Source organism: Schistocerca gregaria, chromosome 10 (assembly GCF_023897955.1).
Source record: "Schistocerca gregaria isolate iqSchGreg1 chromosome 10, iqSchGreg1.2, whole genome shotgun sequence".
NCBI lineage: Eukaryota > Metazoa > Arthropoda > Insecta > Orthoptera > Acrididae > Schistocerca > Schistocerca gregaria.
Window position 1 is genome coordinate 146,118,535 of NC_064929.1, and position 12,003 is coordinate 146,130,537.

At 39.1% G+C, this 12,003-nt stretch overlaps 1 protein-coding gene across 1 annotated transcript in view; it reads right to left on the reverse strand.

Annotated features, from left to right (window-relative positions):
• The window catches only part of LOC126293282 (disintegrin and metalloproteinase domain-containing protein 10-like), a 458,016-nt gene that overhangs the window by 19,645 nt on the left and 426,368 nt on the right, over positions 1-12,003 (reverse strand). Inside the window, 3 exon segments of the mRNA XM_049986404.1 lie at positions 2,691-2,912; positions 6,247-6,424; positions 11,214-11,391. Of these exon segments, the coding sequence (XP_049842361.1) occupies positions 2,691-2,912; positions 6,247-6,424; positions 11,214-11,391 (578 nt within the window).

Consider the following 12,003-nt stretch of genomic DNA (forward strand, 5'->3'; position numbering starts at 1 on the left):
AACAATGCTTTCAATTCATGTGCCTGAAAAATGTCAAAACAAGTTTTATATTATCTTCATCAACAGATAACAGTCTACCACATATAAAACATGTTTCTATACAGTCATTTTAATGTTTCAATAACACTTAACAAAAATTTTACTGTAAACATTTCATTTTCTCTCTCTTAACAGTTCACCCAAAGGATGATTGGAGCATTATCCAGTAAACGTATGACTTTTCCTTGTTTACCAATTTTGTTTTGAATTTTTTTCACTTTAGGAATAAAAGTGTCATCATACCAGCTAACGAATATTTTTGTGCTCATCTATGCACTTCTTTGGTTTTTATAAACTACAGGAAACCTGATATTTTTCAGGCATCTGGTGTTTTTGGATTTTCTGATGACAAGAAGAGGCATTTTATGGGTCCCAGTAGTGTTTGCACAAACTAATATTGTTAGTCGCTCTTTGTTAGTTTTATATCCTGGAGCTGAGCTCTGTTTCTGATAAGCTAGAGATTCTGACAGTAGTGATTTCCAGTTTAATCCTGTTTCACCAGTGTTGTAAACAAAGTCCATGTCACACTCATTTTGGTCCAATTCTTTCTTAAAACCATCTTTAAAAGAATTTGCTGCATCTATATCAGCCGACTTTTTTCTTTTTGTACTTCCAATGCTCGAATTACATGATGAGATTTAAACCTGTAAAACCATCCACAAACAATTCATTTCTACAAGGTTGTCCAGTTGACCGTTTTTGTAAAAATGGTCAGTACAAAGCTTCTCCCAAAAGTTCAGTTTTCATTTTCCCTATCACTTTTTGATGTTTACTCCTGTCTTCACTATCAAATTTGCTGATATACTTCAAAACTGAATTGGTATTCTTCTTAATCTTATCAAAGTGCCTAGAGAATACTTATTGGCTAACTTATGACCAGTTTGTACTTTTTCTAATGAATCAATAATGTTTATTTTATCTTTTAGTGATAAAACCAGTCTCTCAGGCTCAGACAGTTTTAAGACCACACACAGCACAGTGACGTAATAACTGGCAACTGTCTGACTCAAACAATATTGGAACACATGGGTCAGAGATCGCGCAACAGTGTCAGTGCGACATGTCCTTGCACACATGGACTAGGCTACCCCAGATCACGTAAGAAACAGATTGCCCGATCGTGTGGTCTAGCAGGCAACCCTTATCAGGGAACAGCCACCAGGCAGCGACAGCGTCACACCCTTACTTGTGGCACCAACCACTAGATGGCACTCCGTTCTGTGAAATATGTGGCAACATCGGCCGAACACGTCCAGATTTCCATCGTTTGGCGTCTGTGAAGTACAGCTGTTTCTGACATACCGGCAGTAGTGGATCAAGCCGTCATGCCGAGCGCCTGCGAGTATATCAACTGTGGAAGGAGTAGACGGACAAATCCTGAACTAAAAATGTTCAAATTTCCCGTCAAAGATAAAGAAAGGTTACGGAAGTGGAATTTAAATTCAGGTAAATCAATAAACTAGTGTTTACTCGCGATATTTAAAGTTTCACAATATTTATTTTTTTCAAAGATATCATTGTTAAATGCGTACATGAAATTATATTCATTTACAACTAACAGTAATCAAATGCAAAATGTGGTTATACTTAAGAACGCTTACAGAAATACTTAGAAAGGAAGCAAACTCTGTTTCTTAAACTTATTTACAGTCTCAATGTGAAAAATATATTGCCATTATAACTCATCTAATCCCTATACATACTCTATGCAAAATAAATAATTATGTCGGTAATGTCAGGATGCGAAACCCACTGCTCGGTGCAATATTTGTCAGTAAATTAACTGACTATATTTCAAAGACGTTGAGAAGATTTTGAAAGCTTTCTAGTGTTAACCTGCACGTAGCGATCTTTTTTACCACCATAAACTGTACCAGAAGAGCTGTGTAACAAAGAGGAAATAGAAGATATGGAAGGCGAGTGTAAAACCTATGGGACTGCAATACAGTCTGCATTTAAACAGTAACTCGCGAGAAATGTTTGTGTGTTACTTTTCATTTATTTCATTTTGCATATGATTGTGAGAAGTATCCCTACAGTAGAAATAAACTTGGTTTGTAGAATTACAGGAGCTAATATACATTCTTCGATTGAAAACTTGGGAAAAACCACAGCCGATCATGAGCTACTGTCAGCTGTGTGACGAATGCATTTCACGCGCAGCGCTCTAGCCGAACACAAATCAGCGTCATTCACGTCACCGAAGATACAGCGTTGCCAATTCCGCGACATGGACAGGTCAGTTAGCATTGTAGCATTGCCTGCGACATCTGCTGATCGACGGGAAAACTATATTTACGGTTGCCTGTTCCGCCGTAAGGACGGTCAATCTGTTTCTTATGTGATCTGGGTAGGCTACGAAGCTATTTGCTCGTGGTTGACAAACTGGATAATTGCAAATTTGAATAACTGAGGTTCAGATAACCTAGTCTGCAATGTGCATGGCTTTTATGAAGCCACTACTACATTGTGCATAGTTCAGAAGTGGTGTACTTTTCAGTTGCCCCTCAATTTGGAGACAGGAAGAATCATCTTCAGGAGACAGCTTGGTGCTCTTAAGATGGTGGGGACCAGTGTTGCCACAATGTTCTCAGCACAATGCTACACACACACGCACACGCACACACACACACACACACACACAAGCGTACCTGGAAGTTATCACAGGGAGACCCCGGCCGCAGGCTAATGCCGCCGGGAGGCAGGCCGACAGCAGCAGCGAACTCGCTGGTGCTGCGGCAGGTGGTGGCGTCCGTGCCATTCTGGCAGGCCAGCTCGCACAGTCGCCGCTTGTCCGTGCCCGAGCTCAGGAAGCACTCCGTCATGTTCCACTCGAGGCAGATCGAACCGGTGCACTCCCCGTTGATGCACAACTGCAATAGAATAGACTGTGTCTCAGTATGAGTCGCACACTAGTAAACACTGTCTAAAACATGACACATTCCTGTTGTTGTTGTGTCGTGATCTTCAGTCCTCAGACTGGTTTGATGCAGCTCTCCATGCTACCCTATCCTGTGCAAGCTTCTTCGTATCCCAGTACCTACTGCAACCTACATCCTTCTGAATCTGCTTAGTGTATTCATCTCTTGGTCTCCCTCTACGATTTTTACCCTCCACACTGCCGTCTAATACTAAATTGGTGATCCCTTGATGCCTCATAACATGTCCTACCAACCGACCCATTCTTCTTGTCAAGGTGTGCCACAAACTCCTCTTCTCCCCAATTCTATTCATTACCTCCTCATTAGTTATATGATCCACCCATCTAATCTTCAGCATTCTTCTGTAGCACTGCATTCCGAAAGCTTCTATTCTCTTCTTGTCCAAACTATTTATCGTCCATGTTTCACTTCCATACTTGGCTAAACTCCATACAGATACTTTCAGAAATGGTTTCCTGATACTTAAATCTATGCTCAATGTTAACAAATTTCTCTTCTTCAGAAACGCATTCCTTGCTATTGCCAGTCTACGTTTTATATCCTCTATACATCGACCATCATCAGTTATTTTGCTCCCCATATAGCAAAACTCCTTTACTACTTTAAGTGTCTCATTTCCTAATCTAATTCCCTCAGGATTACCCTACTTCATTTGACTACATTCCATTGTCCCCGTTTTGCTTTTGTTGATGCTCATCTTATATCCTCCTTTCAAGATACTATCCATTCCTTTCAGCTGCTCTTCCAGGTCTTTTGCTGTCTATGACAGAATTACAATATCATCAGCGAACCTCAAAGTTTTTGTTTCTTCTCCATGGATTTTAATACCTACTCCAAATTTTTCTTTTGTTTCCTTTACTGGTTGCTCAATATACAGATTGAACAACATCGGGGAGAGGCTACAACCCTGTCTCACTCCTTTCCCAGCCACTGCTTCCCTTTCATGGCCCTCGACTACTGCGTTAAACATAATTTTGGAATAATACTCTCACAAATATTGGGAAATTGTCTTTAAGATGTGAAGTATGAGGGCTATTTATAAATTCATCTCTAATTCATCATTAATCATTGCAATAAAGGGCAAACAAAAATAAAACAAAAGAAATACCCACAAGAGAGAGAGAGAGGTACTCTGAACACAAAATCCACATCGGCCTAAGGCCGTTTCATTCTGAAACTAAAATTATTATTTAAGCTCATGTTTCACTGCCCTTGCAATGGTCCTCTTCATGGCACTAGCCATCACCAAAGACAGTGAAAAGTCAGTATAAATATTTAAATAATAATTTTAGTTTCCAAATGAGGTGTCCTAATGCCTTAGTGGATTTTGTTTGTCCTATTAATACTCCCATATGTCAACAGTTCCCTCTCATTAAGAATTGCTATCTGAAACACGGTATATACAGTTCCACGCAGTAAACGGAATGACACCATTGATAAATACAGACTTTGATAAGAAATCGGTAGCTAAGGTAGAATATTCAAAATTTCTAGGTGTATGCATCGATGAGGGGTTCAACTGGAAAAAACACACTGAAGATCTGCTGAAACATATGAGTTCAGCTACTTATGCTATTAGGGTCATTGCAAATTTTGGCGATATACGTCTCAGTAAATTAGCTTACCACACCTGTTTTCATTTTCTGCTTTTGTACAGCATCATATTCTGAAGTAACTCATTATTGAGTAAAAGAGTGTTCATTGTACAAAAGTGTGTAATCAGAATAATTGCTGGAGCTCATCCAAGATTATCCTGCAGACACTTATTTAAAGAGCTAGGGATCTTCACTGTAACCTCACAATATGTCTATTTACTTATGAAATTTGCTATTAACAATCCGAACAAATTCAAAAGTAATAGCAGTGTACATGGCTACAACACTAGGAGAAAGGATGATCTTCACTACTCAAGGTTAAATCTAACTTTGGCTCAGAAAGGGGTAAATTATGCTGCCACCAAAGTCTTGGGTCACTTACCTAATAGCATCAAAAGTCTGACAGATAGCCATATAGCATTCAAAAGGAAATTAAAAGAATTTGTGAATGGCAACTCCTTCTACTCATTAGATGAATTTTTGGATATAGTAAGTGGGTAATTTCCCTATCCCCACAAAAAAAGTGTCATGTGGTATTTTGTGTAACGTAATATCCTGTATAGACAACTTTTATTAACCTAACATGTTCCACGTCATTACGAAGTGTCGTATTCATGATCTATGGAACTAATCTAACCTAATCTTTATTGCTTGAATGGGAACAAGAGAACAAGGTTCAAGACTGTCAAGTGAAAGACAAGATGTGTATTTTTTATCTCTGACAACTGTTACAGCAGCTTTTTGGTCAGGAAAAGAAGGGAAGGAGATGTGAGAAACAAGCAGATGGTGGCAGGGAAGGAGAAGGAGACAGAAGGTGGAAAATTCATTTTGGAATTCTAAAATCTGTTGTTTGTTCAATGCATCAGTTCAATTCTTCCAGTAGCTTGTTACATCTTTGACTTTTCTGAATAATAGCCATATACTTTTCCTTTACTTTTCTCTCTATCACTTTGGAATCCACACAGTGTACTGTCAATGTGCGAGATGGGAGGTGACAGAGGGTGGTATCTGCCCAAACATTTTGGGGAAGCATCTCTAACACTTCAGTGGTTTTCCTTTCTGATCAGGGCTGGACATCTCATCATTTCAGATACAACAGTAGCACAATGCAGCTTCTGCCAGATATAGGCTGTTTTTCCAACTTTGGCTCAAACCCAGAACGTTGCCTTATTTTTCTTACAGGAGCATTATTCTGTGAAGTTTGGAAGGAAGAAGAGAGGTAACACCAGAATTACAATTGTGAAGGTGGGTCATGAGTCATCCCTGATAACTCAGACAGTAACAGCATTGCCATGTAAAGCAAGGCTCAGTGTTCAGTCTTAGTCCACTACATATTTTCATGTCCCATGTAGCTTCAAAACAACATAAACTTTGTTGCAGAGTCAAAGAGGCACCAAATGTCTTCAATTATTTCCTACACTTATTAGCCAGTATAGCTTCCCTTAATACCATCAAACCTATTCCCTCGTGTCCCAACCCATGTTCTACCTCCCTGTCCTTTCTTCTAATCAAGGTTTTCCGCACGGTTCTTTCCTCAACAATTCTGCAGTGAACCACCTCCTTTCTTATCTTATCAGTCCTCCACATTTTCCACATTCTTTGGTAATTTCACACGCTGAATGATTCCATTCTCTTCATACTAGCACGGACAAAATGACATAGTACATTACCTGTGTGCCCTCATTGCAGCGCGTCTTGTTGGCCTTTGGCATTGGCGCCGGGCACTCGGGCGAGCTGCCACTGCACTTGGAGCTCCAACTGCAGTCGGACTCCGAGCGGCAGAGCACATTCTGCCGGCTGAGCACGAACTGGCATGTCTCGCTGGAGCAACACGGCCCTTGGCTGGGACTGCAACAGACGGAAGCAGGGGTAAGAAGTGGTCTCCTCCTAAAAGCAGGCCAGGGAAGTAGACGGGTTCACCTTACAAGTTTCCACAAACTTGCACTAAATGCTGTTACTGGGGTAGGACATTACAGGTTGTGATTCTTTTTTGTCATCAAATTAATAGCAAATTTGAAAGTGACCAAACACTTTGTTTACAGTGACCATTTAAAGACCAACTATAGTGAAAATTTGGAAATTTCATGCAACAGTTTCCTTTCAATGACTTTTTTTTACAATTTTCATTAAGTCCTAACTCAAAAACAATTACCAGATTTCCATCATTCTACTTCTGGTAATCAATCACCTTCAGAAAAGATAATTTGCAATTGGTTTATAGAATTCTGTCATGGCCATAACTCCAGCTGCAATTAATTTAATCAAAGTCTGCCCAAATAGGTTGCTGTTTACAAGACAGATGAAGAGGACTGAAATATGATGTGCCATAAGCATAGCTGGGTGAAAGAGTGAAAATCCACTAATCATTGACCAACAAAGTTAACTTGGGTTGAATTTCAAGTTACTTTTGAAAAAGTTAACAGACTATTTAACTTCTGCTAATTTTCTTCGAGTCTGTTAATCGATAACTAGGTATTTGCTGCTTACAACAGAAATCACACAATGCCTCCAGTGGAAATTATCTTTTGACAAGTTTGGGTCACATAGGTGTGTGGCTACATTGGGGTGGGCATGACTGATGTAAACAATCAAGTGTGAGTGAGAATAACTATAGATGCTGGCTGTTTAATGTTTTTTGTTAACTAAGTTTGCATTAAGCACTACTTTTTATTCGTGGAATGACTGTGGAAACTAAATCATGGAATCTGATTCTAGCTCTACAACTGATGAAAATTTAAATGATTACATTAATTTTATATCAAGATCGGGACTAGAAATACTTTTTGACTGTAAACTGTGTTTACCTAAAATGTCAAGAAATAGGGCTCACATTTTGAGAATTAACAACTTGAAGCAATACACAAGGAGAAAACATGAATCATGGTATGTACAGTTAGAAAAAATAGTGAAGGCTGGGTCTGGTAGAGGGAATTTAAATGAAAAATCAATCTTGGCATCCAGATACTGCCAACAGAGCTAGTAGCAGTAATCCAGGTGAAAGAATACAAGAGAGAAACATACAAGAGTCTTTCGGCTTGCAGTAAATGGTGGCGATGTCTCTCAAGCCAGTGTGGATCAATGCATAGTAAGCTTTGTTGTTACAAACATGATTCCTTTACATGTCACTGGATCACAGTCATCTGAGAAGCTTATAAAAACTTTAAACCCAAACAACAGGAGAATATTTGGCAGACAAGTCATCGATGAACATTTTCGATTAAAGCAACCTCTTATTAAGGGAAATATGCATTGAGAATCAGATACTATACTATTCTCGTGTATTTTTATTCACCCATGATCTAATATTGATAATTAAATAATCATAAAACTAAGCAATTAAACTACTTTTTTTTATTTGCCTTTGATTTTCTACCAAAAACTTCCCCATTTATGTTGTAGATGGACCAATCCTGGGTACCTGGCTAGCAGATTTTCATGTGATGGCCCTTGCTTTCTGAGAAAGTCAATGTTCAAGATTTATGCATACCTCCCATAATCATAATGTTCGTCAGCGTACCACAGTGGTTAAGGTTTATGGCTACCAATTGGCAGTACAGGTTCAAATCTTGACTGTGAACTTTTTTCAATTTGATCCTACAGAATATCATTAAATAGTATACGTCACCGAAAAAATATTCAACAGTAGTCATTTTCATTTTCACTGTAGTAATTTATTAGTAAATCAAACATTACACCAAACTCTCTTCAAATGTTTATTCTGTTTGTTACAGAACTGTCTTACTCACCATCACATGCATTGCTTGCTGTTCTACAACAGAATATGGCATGAAATTTGTTTTAGAAGCAACAGAAGCACAAATTCGTAGAGCATGAAAGACACTAACTTGCATGCCCACGGATTTTTCCGAGACGATACTTGAAGAAACACTTTGTTTACATTGGAAGAGGTTGTTCAATCAACCTCAGTGCAAACCACACATATATGGTCAGTCCTGTGAAAGCACAATTAAAGAATGGGTATTTATGGAACCTTCCCTCACAGTGATTTCTCTATTAGTATTTAGCAAGTTGGGACACACTGAATCTTTTTTGTAAAAATTTTAATCTGTAACCTGTAACCTGTAAACATAACAGATCTGGCAAATCTGTACAAACAGAACAGCAGATAGGAACCTTAGCCATTATGCTATGCTTGCTTGGTACAGAAAAGATGCATAAAACTTCAACATCAAATTGTTCAGAAATTAGGGGCTGTTGCATGAAAGCCACTAGACAGGTGCTTAGGAGATCCCTCCACAACATGCCTGAGACTTGAAAAATTGTAGAAAAAATTTTATTTCAGAGCTAGTGGTACTTCTTGTATAGTGGTTGTCTTGCTGTTTCTGCTTATACCTCTCCTAAACTGTGCAAGAAAGATAAAAGGCCTTTTTCGCAATGTTAAAAACAATGTAAGTTTCTGAAACAGAGACCTGTACCGCATTCTACACGAATCTGGTAACTCTTGCATTGGGCAGACAGTTGAGTAGACGTGCAAGGAATACAAGCAACACAGCCAAATGAGACAAACGAGTAAATCAGCTTACACCGAGACAGACACGGAGATAATCGTGATGTGCAATAGGGTGAGATCAATACCGTGGTGCAGACACCGAGTATCTCAGACAGTGTAATTAATGGGACTGTCAAAATAAACATGTCACAAAACCTAATAAACTGGGATGGAGATTTCAGTTTACAGAGAGCACAGAGTCTGACATACAAGTTATTGAAACCTCATTGGCCATCTAGTCCACCAGAGCAGTAAAACACTCAGCTAATGTGCACTTTACAAATGAATAGGAATCAATGGGCGCAGCACGCACAGGGAGTCAGACACTGGCTAAAAATGGAAATGTGACACCGACAATGCTTCACAATATGCTAGGAGTCTGGGCAGCACAACTCATAACATCTGAACAAGATAACTGGGCCAATCAATGAAATATCATGCAGGAAAATGGAAACAACATATTAGCTGAACATCAAGCAGTACATAATTAATAGTGAATGGAAATGATACTATCTATTTTTGGCAAAATGATCATCTATTTTTGTCAAAATTTGCATTACTTTTTTTTTTTTAGGGCTGATTGGAAACTTTTTGACTGGAGCATTTCCTTTTGCAAAAACTATGGCTAATGGGTTCATACCCCATTTAAAGAGGTATCAGTCCTCTCCTTTTTAATAACCAACAACTCTACAAAACTTCTCTTCCTCTCAAAATTAATGATAGCAACAATCTAGTCCATCTCATTAAATAACACCTTTCTCTTCTGAAATAGCCTTCATTTTCTTTGTTTGGTTACATTTAAGCTTTCAAAAATTACTGTTTTGTTGAAAAGCAGCAATATTTTCACACCAGTGAACTGAATGCTTCTCCAATTTAAGATGTTTCTGGACATTATTTGTCTTTTCCTGCACAATTTGACGATTACAAAATCTTTGCACTATTAATTTCGAACTTTTGTGGTTATTCATAGCTGTGTGATCCATGTTTAACGCTACAGGTACAAATAGCAATGCACTTAATATAAAAATCGAAATGAATGTACAATAACTCTATTTTAATGTTAGTCACGAAATGTTACAGATTTTGCTTTTCAGTCACTGTAGCGCAGAATGTGGACACTGTAAGCTATAATGGCAGATGGCTGCAAGCATAAACAAACTAGAATTTTGACCACTAGATGGGAGGGGAGCGGTGCAGGGAATTAAGTCCACTATCCTTTGGCAGGGTAGCAGCCTACAGCAGAATTGACACATTGTCACAGGGATTGTTGATCCCTTCTGCTGTTGTGAGGGTTGTAATTTAAATCTGTGATGGACCATGATTACTGACTGCACCTATTTCAAAAGAAATGAAAACACTGATCAAAGCATAACACAAAGTGTTCAGGGACAGCTATCATGCAATTCCTTGCCGAGGTTAGCAGTGTATTGTTAATGACACAGTTCAGGCCCAACCTCTAGCGGCTTTTGATGCAACCACAGTTCAAAACGACCACCGCTTAATTCACCACATTAAAAGTTTCTGGATTATACTATCTTTTGAACTTTAGTTAACAAACAAACAAACATGTTTCTTTGTTATAACATGCTAGGTCCCATAGCCGAGTACTATGTTGCATGTATCTCAATCTTGCGTGTATCTTAATCGGACCATTCATGCGCCCACAACTGGCATGGCACCACATCATTGAGAGCACTGACACATCACTGCATTCATACACTTTTTATTTTGTAAACAGATTCTTATGAAAATTATCTTTCCAAATTGAGATTCACCAGATGATGTATAACACTTGCAACAGTTTTGATATTTATATGCAGAAAACAAAGCTATTTCAAACTATCTCTGATGAAATAGTTCATCTGGATACAGTCTGCTACGAAACAGTGCCTAGTAATTAATTTTGGGGCAGAATATCCACCTATTTCACATTTACCACAAAACACAATTTTTTAAATTCCTAACCATTAACCAATCACACCGAGAAAACCTGCGAACACAGCAATGATTGTGATAAATGTTATGATCTGCAATATCATCTGTATAACAGTTATGCTTACTCTCATCACTGTCATCAACAACAGCCACCATCAGACTCACATTACCCCAGAGAGAGGCAACACTTACCTGCACTGCGTCCCGGCGCGCCGGTAGCAGCCCTTGGCCGACTCATTCTTGATGCGATCCACCTCCGACACCTGTCTTGGGTAGCAACACTTGTCCGTGCATTCGTCATCGTCGTAGCCACAGTCGCACTCCTCTCCGATCTCCACAATCTTGTTCCCACAGAAAGCACCCTCCGAAGCTGTGAGGGAAAGTCACAGAGTCAAACGTTCATCCATGGAGGATGCAAGTCACCCAACCAAAAAGATCAAATCTGTAAACTTTCAGTATTGACCAGTCCATTCTGAAATTATGCTGTAGTCACATACAGTGAAGAATAGTAACTCGCTGTGAGATGAAAAATCCAGGTTGGAATGTAACAATATTATGAATAGGAAAGTTAAGTTGCCACACATAATACAGCGGACATGCTCAGTCGCAGATAGGCACAACAAAAAGACTATCAAAAACAACCACCACACACGCATGCACGCACGCACGCATGCACTCGCGCGATTGTAACTCATGCACAGATCTACATCTACATCTACATCTACATCTACATCTACATCTACATTTATACTCCGCAAGCCACCCAACGGTGTGTGGCGGAGGGCACTTTACATGCCACTGTCATTACCTCCCTTTCCTGTTCCAGTCGCTTATGGTTTGCAGGAAGAACGACTGTCTGAAAGCCTCCGTGCGTGCTCTAATCTCTCTAATTTTACATTCGTGATCTCCTCGGGAGGTATAAGTAGGGGGAAGCAATATATTCGATACCTCATCCAGAAATGCACCCTCTCGAAACCTGGTG